Here is a 13577-nt window from a genome sequence, read left to right as displayed (position 1 = left end):
TTCCACTTCCCCACACCATTAATGAGGGATAGGGCTGGACCCAACAATCTCCCCCTCCAGCCCAAGGGGATACTCCAATTCAACTAATCAACTGAAGTTCATGTCGGCCAGTTGTCGACATGTATTTTGTTTCTCCATCGGTAAGGTCTTTGTCAGCATATTTGCACCATTATCATTTATGGAGATCTTTGCAAGATGAAGCAATTTTTTCTCAAACACATCTCGGATCCAATGGTACCTGATATCTATATGCTTTGACTTTGAGTGAAAACTCGGATTCTTGGCGAGATGAATGACACTCTGATTGTCGCAGTACACCAAGTACTTGTCTTGCTCAAAACCCAACTCCATCAAGAATCTTTTCATCCACAACATCTCTTTGCAAGCTTCTGTAAGAGCAATGTACTCTGCTTCAGTAGTAGACAAAGCAATACATCTTTGCAATTTTGACTGCCATGACACAACTCCCCCTACAAAAGTGAGTACAAAACCAAATGTGGACTTCCTCGTATCAATATCTCCAGCCATATCTGCATCTGTGTAACCTGTCAAGACAGGTGATCCACCACCAAAGCTTAAACAAACTTTGGAGCTCCCTCTGAGATATCTAAAGATCCACTTTACTGCTGCCCGATGCTCTATTTTTGGATTTGCAAGGAATCTACTAGCAACACCTACTGCATATGCGATGTCTGGTCTTGTACATACCATCGCGTACATCAAGCTTCCGACTACTGAAGCATAATGAACTTTCTTTATTTTCTCCTTCTCCTCATCACTTGATGGTCTCTGCTTCGAGTTCAGCTTAAAGTGACCTGCAAAAGGAGAACCAACTGGCTTTGCATTGTTCATACTGAACCTGTCCAACACTTTTTCGATGTATTTCTCCTGTGATAACCATATCTTCTTGGTTTTTCTATCACGAGAGATCTGCATGCCCAATATTTCTTTTACTGATCCCATGTCCTTCATTGTAAAGGTCTTACTCAGTTTCTTCTTAAGTCTGTCAATTATAAACATATCTTTTCCAAGGATAAGCATATCATCAACATATAACAAAAGAATAATAAAATTCTCACTGAACCATTTTATGTAGACACAATGATCTGCAACCGATCTATTGTATCCATTTTCAGTCATAAATGAATCAAATTTCTTGTACCACTGTCTTGGAGCTTGCTTCAGCCCATACAAACTCTTTTTCAACCTGCATACAAGATTTTATTTACCTTTGACTTTAAAGCCTTCTGGTTGCTCCATGTATATCTCCTCCTCCAAATCACCATAGAGGAAAGCAATCTTCATATCTAGCTGCTCAATCTCCAAGTCCAGGCTAGCAGCAATACCTAGAGCAACACGAATAGAAGACATTTTAACAACAGGAGAGAAAATCTCTTCAAAGTCAATACCTTGCTTTTGACCAAAGCCTTTCACAACCAATCTAGCTTTGTACTTTGGTTGAAAACATTGTTCTTGAGTCTTCAACCTGAAAACCCACTTGTTCTTCAAGGCCTTTCTGCCTTCTGGTAATTCCACCAAATCATAAGTGTGGTTCTTTTACAATGCATCCATCTCATCGTGCATAGCTATTAGCCATTGCTCTTTCTGCTCACACTCTTGTGCTTCCTGCTAACTCTCTGGTTCACCTACATCAGTAAGCATCACATACTCATGTGGAGAATACCTTCTGGAAGGTTGTGACTCTCTGAAAGATCTTCTCAGTTGGGGTTCTGGAAGAGATTGTTCTCTAACTTCTTCTTGCTCAACATGGCCTGCAGGTAAATCAACATCTGCCTCTGCATCATCTTTCTGCACTGTTCTTCCTTCAACTTGTGCCACTGAAGGAGTAACTGGATCTAAGTGGATAGATCCACCTGCAAAAGTCTGAATTGACACCTTTTTCTTGATATCTTCAAGTGTCTGGTCTTTAAAGAATACCACGTCTATGGATCTGAATACCTTCTGCTTCTCTGGATCTCATAGTCTGTAGCTGAATTCGGCATCACCATATCCCAGAAAAATGCATTGCCTCATCTTATCATCAAGCTTGGACCTCTGCTCCTTGGGGATATGTGCAAATGCTCTGTATCCAAATACCCTCAGGTGCTTGTAAGACACATCCTTTCGTGACCATACCCTATCTGCAACATCATTTGCTAAGGCATGAGTAGGAAACAAGTTGATCACATCAACTGTTGTCCTTAAGGCCTCACCCCAGAATTTCTTTGGCAGCTTGGACTGTGCAAGCATACACCTGATTCTTTCTGCAATTGTACGATTCATCCTTTCTGCAATTGCATTGTGTTGTGAGGTACCTGAAACTGTCAACTCATGGCAAATTCCATGAATTTTACAATATTCATGGAATGGACCTGTGTACTCGCCACCATTATCTGATCTGATGCATTTCAGTTGTTTTCCTGTTTCTCTCTTAACCATAGCATGGAATTACTTGAATACATCAAGAACCTGATCCTTGGTTTTTAGAGGGTATGCCCAAACCTTCCTGAAGAAGTCATCTATAAAAGTAACAAAATAAAGTGCACCACTGAAAGTTTTCACATCAGTAAAACCATTAACAGTTTTTGTTCTCAGAGGACCACAAACATCAGTATAAACTCGCTCCAGAATGTGAAATTTTCTATGAAAGGCATTTCTAACAAAAAATACTTTATGTTGCTTACCAGCTAAGCAATGAACACATAGGTTTAGACGTGCACCTTTTAACTCTGGGAGTTGCTCTCTCTTAACAAGAATCTGCAAGCCCTTCTCACTCATGTGGCCTAATCGACTGTGCCACAAATCAATAGAAGAGTCCTCAGTTGTATTCAACTGTCCCTTGCATACCTTGCCTTGCATCTTGTAAAGAGTACAACATCTCTTTCCTCTGGCCTGAACCAATGACCCGCTGTTGAGTTTCCACTGTCCTTGGCTAAAAACACTGCTTCTGCCCTCTTCATCAAGCTTTCCTACTAAAAGCAAATTCAACCTCAAGTCTGGAACATGTCTGACATCCTTGAGCACCAACATGTACCCAAAACTGGTCTGGAGATGAATATCTCCAATACCTACAATTTCTGACGTTCCTGTGTTTCTCATTCGGACAACACCAAAATTATCGGTCCTGTATGTACTGAAATATTCTCTCCGTGATGTGGCATGGTACGAGGCTCATGTGTCTATGACCCAGTTTGTATCCTGACATACACAGATACATGGATCATTAGTAGTAGACAAAATCACAAACTCACCTTCAACTGTGGCTGTGGTATCTTCTTTGGTTTCTGTTGATTCTGTCTCTTTCCATTTTTTCTGATTTTTCTTTGGCTCTTTGCACTGATTCTGGAAGTGCCATTTCTTTCCACAATTGTAGCAAGTGATGTCATTCCTTGACCTGGACTTGCTCCTATATCTATGATCATTTTTCCTGTCCTTTGACCGACCCCTGCCTTTGGATGAACTCACCATCAATCCTTCACCAGAATCCTCATTCGGTGATGGTCTTCTCCTAATTTCATTGGAAATGAGCGTACCTGTGACCTCTTCCATATCCAATGTTTCTTTTCTATAAATTATGGTTGTCACAAGATGCTCATAAGATGATGACAATGAGGTTAGTAACAACAAAGCTTTATCCCCATCTTCAAGTTTAACATCCAGACTAAACAGACCAACAATAATCTTATTAAACACACTAAGATGGTCAAGAATGGGGGTACCTTCCTTCATACAAACACTATAAAGTTGTTTCTTGAGGTGTAACTTGTTGGACAAGTTCTTGGTCATGTAGAGGCTCTCTAGCCGCAACCACAATCTCGTTGTTGTCCTCTCTTCCATCACGTTACACATGACTTCATTTGATAGACACAACTCAATCACACCAGCAACCCTCAAGTCAAGATCATCTCATTCATCATCGATCATGCTTTCTGGCTTATTCGCCTTCCCGACAAGAGCCTTGTGCAACCCTTGTTGTACAAGTAGAGCTTTCACCCTTCTTTGTCATAAGGAAAAGTTTCCTTTGCCATCAAACCTCTCAACCTCAAACTTAGAGCTAACTGACTTAGAAGACATGATTTTCCACGAACCTGCTCTGATACCACTTGTAGAGAAATTAAGATAACAAAAAATATGCGAAAGCAATATAGGATCTAACAAAGACACAATCAAATCACAACACAAGGGTTTACGTGGTTCGGTCAACACGACCTACATCCACAGGGCACGGAGAGAATAATCCACTATAATGAAAGTAGAGAGTACAATGTAGAGAGTACAACGTTCAATAGCTTGCCCAAAGCTAAAGATAATAACAATAAAGAAATCACAGGAAGAAATGAATACAAGATTACCTCTCGGGTGCACAACCCGAATCAAAGCCCACACCTCAACCAATACCTCTCTCTGAGGATCAATGCGTGGTGACAAACCTTCTTCCTTCCTTTTATTCTTTCTACTCTCTCTCTCTGCACACTGCACACAACCACTCTACTCTTCTCACTCCAGCACACAGCCTCTGCACCCCTATTTATAGATGACATAGAGTCTTCTAGATATGAACCTTCTAGAAGTGAGCCTTCTAGACTCATCCCAGAAACCGAAGGGGTTTTAACCCTTCAACTTCCTGCATTAATGGGAGTTAGGTGTCTATTTCACTTCCCCACATCATTAATGAGGGGATAGGGCTGACCCTTCAGCTTCTTCTGCATTAATGAGAAGTGGGTGGCTATTCCACTTCCCCACACCATTAATGAGGGATAGGGTTGGACCCAACAAAAGGCTGATATCACTCCCTCAGATGGTACCCTCTTCGCCGAATAAAAATTGAAGTTAGCACCTCAATCGCGTACGGTGATCCTAGCAGACATGAAAGCAATGAGGCAGAGACTTCGCTCGGGCTCGGGGCCCTCCACCCCCAAAAGGGAACGTTTTGCCCAACGAGGTTGCATCAAAAGGAAGCTTTTAATGAAGATTATGATGTGGGATGCCTGTGGGATGTGTGGACGACAAAAACAATATTTTATTTTTGAGCTCCATTGCTCCAAACAAGTCGGATGTGATTTGTATTCAAAAAATGAATTAATATCGGACATAGATTGAGCCTTCGTTGGAGAAATTGTTCTTATGCTGCCTAGGGTGGGAAGGTTAGGGGGATTTTGATGGCTTGGAATGATGGGTTTGAATGGAAGTGTGGTTCATATAGGAAACTTCTCCATAACTGTCTTATTTTCTGTTGCAGAAAGGGATGAACTGTTTCTTCTTACTACTGTTTATGGGCCATACACTATAGCACTCAAAAAGTTTTTTTGAACAGAATTGAGGTATATTAGAGATGGCTTGGAGCCATCTTTATCAAAGGATTAGTGAATTAGAGGTGACTTTAATTCCATCCTTCAATTGAAGGACTCAAACCAAGTGCAATTGTACACGCAGAACATGCGTCACTTTGCAATTTTTTTGGAGGACTCTCAATTATCGGATCTCCCAATGCAAGGGTCACGATTCACATGGTCAAACAAGCGGGTGTCACTGGTAATGAGTAAACTTGATCGATTCTTGATTGCCACAAATATGATTGATATGACATGTCAGCCACTTCGATGTCAAACCACTCCGCAATATGGTTGTCTTGGGGTGAGGGTGACAGAAGGCATAATCAAGGATTTCATTTTGAGCTTTGGTGGCTTCGAGAGCTTGAATTTTTGGACCTCTTACGCAAATGGTGGAATTCAGCCCCACTTAGATGGGGGTGGGCAGCCCAAAGAATCAATATACTAAACTTCAACATATGAGAGGTAAACTCATTGAATGGAGTTGATCAAAATGCATTGTGAAATTCAAAGATCTAGATGAATGGGAAGTCCAATTAAAGGCCTTACAACTTTGTGAGGAAGAGGTACAAGATACGATGGAGGCATCAAATATGAAATTGGAGCAACAAAATTTAATTAGCCTTATTGCATAATGGAGGATACGAGAATCAGAGGAATCAAACTCTCACTTCTTTTATGTTCGAGCTTCTACGAGGCATAGAGTGATTGGCATCCCATCCATGGTGATTGACGGGACCCGGCATAAGTGTTCGCTTATCATGCCTTATGCCACCAACTTTTTCAAGGTACTTTTCTCCTAGGAGGTGGTTGCGAAGTATGATATTTCTCTTTTGGCTTTTGATTCCATTAGTGAGGATAGTTTAAGGGGGATCACTGCCACTTTCACTATGGATGAGATCAAGCTAGCCATTTCGTCTCTTCTCAATGGAAAGTCTCTGGGCATTGATGAGTTTCCCATCGAGTTCTTTAAACACTCGTGAGAATTTATCAATGTGGACCTTCTGCAAATGATGATGAAATGTTATCATCATGCAAAAAATTCAAGATCCTTGGGCAAATCTATGCTTATTCTTATTCCTAAGGATGCACAAGCCGAGGATATTGGTCGATTCCGACCAATCTCTATGGTGGGTACTCTATTAAAAATTATTTCCAAAATTTTGGCATCAAGAATCAAAGGAGTAATCGGGCACCATATCTCATATTCTCAATGTGCTTTCATCCCTGAGCGTCACCTTCATGATGCTTGCGTAATTGCTCATGAGACCATCCATTCCATCAAGATATCGGGTACAAAATCTTTTATACTAAAAATCGATCTTGAAAAAGCGTTCGACTCCATAGATTAGAGATTCTTGTTGGGATGTATGCAAAAAATGGGGTTTGGTGAAAAATGGAGGCATTGGATCGAGGGGCTATTGTCCGTTGTCTCAATAGTGGTGTCACTTAATAGAGAAAATGGAGACTTTTTTAAGCCTAAAAGAGGGTTGCGACAAGGTGACCCCCTTTCACCTCTTTTCTTTGTCTTGATTATGGAATCACTCTCAGTGATATTTTTTAGTGCAGAAACGAAAGGGGTTTTTCGTTGATGTAAGGTGTCGAATTCGGTCACAATATCCTACCTACTCTTTGCAGACAACTTATTGATTTTTGGGGAAGCATCATAAAGAAACATGTGGACTATTTGGATGGTTCTTAAATGTTTCTCTCTAATTTTGGGCCTACATATGAATGAGGGTAAGTCCCAAGTTATGGTGTTCAATGACCTCTACGGGGAGTTAAAATAGATGGGCTCTACACTTTTTAATTATGAAGCGGGGTCTCTACCAATGAAATACTTGGGCCTCCCACTCCACTTGGGAGTATCTAGGGTGTCACATTGGAGTGGGGTGGAGGATAGAATAACTAAAAAAATTCAGTCTTGTGCTTTTCGCTTGCTTTCTAGAGTGGGTGGCTTTAATATATATCTCTTACTATGCACTGCAGTTCGTGCAAATTTTTAAAATCCACAAAAAGGTTGTGAAGCACCTCAATTCTCTTTTTCAAAAATTTATTTGGCATGACTCTTTGGAGGGTGAGTCGAAGGTGCTCATAAATTGGATGACTATCCCAAAACCATTGAAAGTTGGCAGTTTGGGCATCCATAACTTGGAACGATTTAACACTGCCTTCTTGATCAAATGGTTATGGAGAATTTGTCGGCGGAAGGGAACCATTAGCTTAATCTTCTTAGAAAAAATATGACTTGAAAGGTTGGTCTTGAAGATGGTCTTAAAATCACAAATGGAGGTATGGATTCGAGGTTTGAAAAGGATGATACAAAGTGATAGATCAATTCAACAAAGTTGTGCGGGTAAAGGTTGATTGTGGAATATGAACTCTTATTTGGTATGACATTTGGTGTGGGGAGTCTAGCGACGGGACTAATTCCCAACCCTTTATGTTGCAACAAGAATTAAATACAGTATGGTGTGATTTTTGGACAGGTAGTGAAGGGGTTTGGGTTATCGTCTTGCATAGAGACCCCTCCGACTTTGTCTTTCAATAATGGACTGCACAACGAGACACCATGATTTGTTGGCCAATTATTAAGGAAGGGAATTTCTCGGCTTTCTCTATGTATAGTTTCTTTGGCTACCGAACACCCTCCTAGCTTCCTAAGCAAGCTTTGTGGGGCTCCTTAGGAGGTCCCTTATGGGTTGGATGATTCTCTTCAATGTGGTGGTGAACATTGATATTAGATTCAAATATTGAGGCTTTCACCTAGTGAGTCGTTACAGACTTTGCTTAACACCCTACATTTTTTGGTATTGTGCGTTCATCCATCCTTTGATGCGTAGAGCTGGACTTGATAACTTAGCAAATTGAGGTCTTTTCATCCCAAGAGACATCTTGATTGCTTCTAACTTGAGCTCCAAAGGCCCTTGGTGAATATTCTTATGGAGGGTTTTGATATTGTAGGCATAAAAGCTTATATGGATGGAGCGAAATCAACATATATTCAAGGGCAAACAATGTGACCTTGAAGGAATTCTACATCAGCTACGTTGGGAGGTTAAGGACCGGGTACATCGCAAGTGGCTTGATCTCTCCTTGGATTTGCTAGGGAATGGCAGGTGAGCCACTTAAGTAGTTGGCCTTGCAACAACAATGGGGCGTTTGGTGCTTTTGCTGGACTACTCATATGGTTTCTTTATGTTGCATGATGGGTCAGTCATTGATGGGTGCCTACTTGTTGGTGGAGTATGTGACTATCTCGATCGTCGATTTTTCTGTCTTTATCGTACATGATTCTGATTGTTCTGGACCGCAATGTTTTCATCTTTTTATATTTGATATATATATATATATATATATATATATATATATATATATATATATATATATATATTCGTCACTCTCAAGTGTCTCAAAAGACCTTATGGCTTAAGAACTTGTATCGGGCTCATCTCTTCCTCTCTTTATGTACTTTGCTTTTAAGTATCTATAAAAAAAGTTTTATGCATCATTGCCTTTTTGCACATTTTGTGTTTATGCATACACGTACTTTAGCTTATGCTCCAACACGTGTGTTGTGAGTTGCTTGTGCGCTTAAAAGGCGATGTTTGTGATTACCCGAAGCTACTAAGTTGTGAGGGCCTTAGCTTCTAAGCCTGTGTGACCAACTTTGCTTTGTTTGGTTCTTTTGATGCAGCGCTGGTACTATACATATTTGAATGAATGATTACTTCTTTCAAAAAAAAATTGCATAAAAGAACGAATCTTTTATTGGAATGATCAATCCGTGCACAATAACATAAACTCACAGTCCAAAGTGCTTTATTTTAGTAAAAAAGAAACGCAGGGTTTACTAATTAATATACGGCCAGCCTCATGTTCCTGGCTATCGATCATCGGAACCAGATCGACTGGCGACATGACCTTAAGTCACAGCCAAATTGGTCAGGTGCTGGTGCACCCATCACCTATGGCAGTGTAGCCCACTAGGACCAGGTTCAGACAGTCCCATGAGGCTAGCCAGTTGGTTCTGTTGCTCTAATTATGAGCATTTGGGTCATCCGACCCAGCTACTTGCTCCTTGTGCCCTAAACCATGGTGGGTGCCATTGCGTGGCTTGAATGCAGGCTTGCCGGTCAAACCAACGAGGTGAACCCCCGGGTTGTTGTGAGCACAGTTGCACCCATACATGATGGAGTTGTTCACGCTTTGGACGTTGCTGTTGACTATAGCCGAAACCGGTTTGCGATGACGATGATGACCCGGTTCATGCTTCTGCGACTCGCCGTCATTCGTGGACGCATTCTCTTCTTTCTTCTGTTTCTCGTCGCCGTTGGCTATACTCTGCTTTCTCTGGGGGTGGCCGCCGACCAACTCCATGGTGGCTCCAATGTTTTCTCCGGCAATGGTGATAAAGTGCACGCCGTGATCTTCAGCGTCTCGCATCGGAACGATCCGGTTCTTGTGCAGACCGTGTCCAGGGGTGTCATCCTTGTGCTTGAAATGCGGGGGTGGGGAGCGCCGTACCTCTGTTTCCGTGAGGGTGGCCGTATGAGATGGTGCGGGGTTTTCTATTATTTTTTGAATGTCCGCTTTGGCCGCTGCCTTGACTTCTTCTGGATACTTGGTCTTGACGCCCTCGGGTACAGGCGAAGGAGGTGGCGGAGAGCGTCTGCTCGCCGGTGGGGATGGTGGTGCTATGTTTGACAATAGAGTTAGTGAAACCTTGGGTGATTGCGGTTGAGTGGGGGATTGGGAAGTCTCGACTTGGGGAGATGGTGGTGGTGTTTTTTGACGTTGGGTAGGTGATGGTGGTGGAGGTTGGGAAGTCGGTGTTGGTGTTGGTTGAGAAGCTTGGCGTTGGGGGGGTGAAGGCGATGGTGGCTGGGTTCTAGGTGGTGTTGGTTGGGAGATCGGAGGTGGTGATGGTGGTGTTGTTGGTTGGGAGATCGGAGGTGGTGATGGTGGTGGTGTTGGTTGAGGAGCTTGACGTTGGGGTGGTGAAGGTGGCATTGGTGTGGCGAAGGTGACGGTGGGCGCTCGTACTCGTGTGGGTGCGGGTACGGGTGCTCGTGCGGGTCCAAGTTGTGAATCGAATCGTTGAGTGGCCAACCTGAGCCATGGAGGTTGAGCCATCCCCTACCTTAATCTTTGAACCAACACCAGATATCCAAACAAAGCAAATATGAGAGAGAGAGAGAGAGGAGGGTTGGGTTTAACTTGGTGTGTGTGGTTTCCGGTAGAAGTGGAGATAATGTATTTATAGGCATGGCTTTGTCGTTGACACGACGCATCGGATTCTCGGGGGTAAAGGGAGCAAGGAATTGTAGCACAGCCGTTCTTTAAAGTCTGGTATCAATAGAGACGTCGACGGTGGCAACCTCCAGTTGGTGGTGCTGGCTCTACGTCGTCCGTCGAGCTCAAGGCTTGTCGTGGTCTCCCTTTTGCCTTCTTTTTCTTATTGGCTTTCTTTTGGGGGTGGGGTTTGTGTGTTCCAGTTTCACTTCATTCGTTCGTTCGATTCCATCACTGTGAGAGATTAATTGCGGATGATTGGAACCCTGTGCATGCATGCCTTTCTTTCTTTGAGGGGCTCCCTTTTACGAGAGATGCTCTCCAGCCCAGACAGGATGATATTCTCTGTTTCTCTCCATGGACCACACGCACAAGATGCACTCACACGGCACTTGCTGCTGTCGTGGTAGTGCTAATGCTGCCCATAGTGGCGGGACATCTGGATCTGGAGCCCAGCACCCCCAACCATGTAGTGCCACGTACGTAGTGGCCCCCCGCTCCATATAGAGAGTGGGCCCCACATTTACCCCTTGAAAAGGCCCGAACACTGTACAGGTGTTCTGCCAATCACCATAACTCCTTTTTTGTTTGGGCACGTTGGCCCCTCAATATGTATACGGTTATAAGTAGGGGTGTCAACGGGCCTGGACCTGATGATAAATAAGAAGACCCGGGTCCGAACTCGATGGTCCGATTAATACATGAACTCAGGTATAGTTTGTGAAATTTTATACCAGATCTGGACCCAATACGAGTTCCAATTAAGATTCGCAAATTTTTAATGTAAAAATGATAAAAGAAATATGGTTTTACTAGGTATGGTCCAGGTTTGGTTCATGTAGTTCTTATCAGGTCCAGGTATGGTTTTTCTTATAGTGGACTCGATTAGACGCCGGGTCCGAACCCACTACCATACCCAAAAATCTGATCCAAGTCTGGTTCTACATGGGTCCAAACCAAACCCGACCCGTTGACACCAATAGTTATAAGTGCTTGCCCCTTTTAATTAGGGCTGGCAAACGAGCTTTAGGAGACGAGCTTGAAGTATTCAAGCTTGGTTCTAGCTGAGTTCATCAGGTTTTAAGTGTGGCCTGGTTCTTAACGGGCTTGAGTTTGAAGCGCAATCCATGATCAGGCTAATTGGCTCAATGGGCCAATGTTTAGCGGGTTGATCCAGCCTGACCCAAACCTATTTATAGGTTATTTTTAATGAAGTTCATAAATTAATTCATATAATACCAAAAATGATGAATTAATGAAAGATTAATGAACCCATCTATTTTTTTTTTAATTCTCATATAATCAATGCAACTAATTAGGTAAATTGTAATAGTTACCAAGTTACTATGCAACCAGTGACTAAAAAATTAACTAGGTAGCTCGGGCCCATCAGGTCGACTCGGTAGCCCGTGTGCCGTCCCGAGCCCGACCCATGTGTATAATGGGTTGGGTTTTAGCCCGTTTAGCTAATGGGCCAGGGCTTAAAACCTTGATCGAAACCCAGCCCATGGTGGGTCGGGTCGGCTTGGTCCACCAGGCACAAAACTGTTACTCGGATCAAGTATGTTTGAGATCCTTATATGTCAAATCTGAGCATCTCATGAAGCATGGGGCCCACGCTCAAATCTGAGACATTCAAACGATGTATTTCAAGTTCTTGTTTCTTTAAGATATGAGAGACGTGATTTTAAGGAAAATGCACGGGGTTGGGTTGGTCCAGCTTAAGATCCTCAGTTCTGAGATCCGATCCCTTGGGTTTAAGAACTGGGGCATTGAAAGGCAACCTTAGTAACTTGGCTAAATTTAAAGGTGCTTTCGCCACTGTATTTGATTTATATACTTGTGACAAGATTTAAATGTGGCTAAAGAGATTGGTTCGTAGTGAAGACTGAGTGAGCAGTACCCATACATGATTGTGATTTTCACCCAAATGTGAGCATATGAAAGTATTCTATCAAAATACGTAAAATTGATTGCTTTTTAGTTCCTCAGCCCTGGTGATTTTGATTAGATGCTCAGAACCATGTATGGTGTAGAGAAGCAAAACCATTATCAAGTATTGCTTGTAAAATCTCACGATCTTGGCCATGTCCGGGGACATACACTGGTTTCACTTATAAGTACCCAAACCATGTATTTTGAGTTGGTGTTTGGGTGGGGCAGGTACAAACCTGGGAGGATGACAGCCCTATATAAGTAGGGCTGTAGACTTTGTATTGGGTACCCAACCAGAGCAATAAGTGGGTCGAGTTTGGGTTATGCTTTTTGCCGAGTACCCAATCCGACCCTTGTTTTTTTTTTGCCGGATGTCCGACCTGTCTCGAGTGTTTTACATGTACTTTTAATTAAAGTAAACTTCTGAAATTATATGAATCCAAGTTTGAGATATCATTTTCGTGACACAATGAAACCCAAACCCAACGATTTGTTATTTAGGTGGTTTCGGGTACACCCTGTTCGGTGAGGTACCTGACCTGTTGACAGCCCTACATATAAGTCCCATGATCAAAACTTGAACCCAAGAAATTCTACCTATCATTCTTGGTAGGGATGCAAAGGGGTCAAAGATCTAACCTAGTTCTAAACTGGATTTGACCCATAGAATCGAATCTGAAAATCTATATCCAAATCCAGGTCGAATGTCAGGTTTAGGCAGATCCAGGTCGAAATTGGATTAATAAAATAGGGATTGGCAGTAGGTGTTAACAAAACTTAGGTTACTACATCAAGTGGACGGGGGTTTTCAGGATGTTTTTGCAAATCTGGCCCTCCAGATATATTTGATATGGTCAATTTGCTAAGAAACGACACTTAACATATTTTTTCCGATTAAAAAAAAAGAATTTTGAAGCTTGAATGTTTATGAAAATTTTGGCCCGTTGATTTTCAAACCTTATAAAAACCTACCAACATATCTAAATCAGACGATCCAATAGTTACGATCAACATGTA

At 42.3% G+C, this 13577-nt stretch overlaps 1 protein-coding gene across 1 annotated transcript; it reads right to left on the bottom strand.

Annotated features, from left to right (window-relative positions):
- Nucleotides 1-9077: 9077 nt before the first annotated feature.
- LOC149846106 (uncharacterized) lies at nt 9078-10556 on the bottom strand. Its single transcript, XM_089997851.1, has one exon. It carries the CDS (start codon nt 10464-10466, stop codon nt 9369-9371), a length of 1098 nt encoding a protein of 365 aa, XP_089853977.1. The 5' UTR covers nt 10467-10556; the 3' UTR covers nt 9078-9368.
- Nucleotides 10557-13577: the final 3021 nt, after the last annotated feature.

Source organism: Nuphar pumila, chromosome 2 (genome assembly GCF_984573655.1).
Source record: "Nuphar pumila chromosome 2, dmNupPumi1.hap1.1, whole genome shotgun sequence".
NCBI classification, from domain to species: Eukaryota; Viridiplantae; Streptophyta; class Magnoliopsida; order Nymphaeales; family Nymphaeaceae; genus Nuphar; species Nuphar pumila.
This window is presented reverse-complemented; position numbering and strand designations above follow the sequence as displayed.

Coding starts and splice junctions, on each gene's coding strand:
- LOC149846106 (XM_089997851.1), bottom strand. CDS start 10,466: ATGGCTCAACCTCCATGGCTCAGGTTGGCCACTCAACGATTCGATTCA.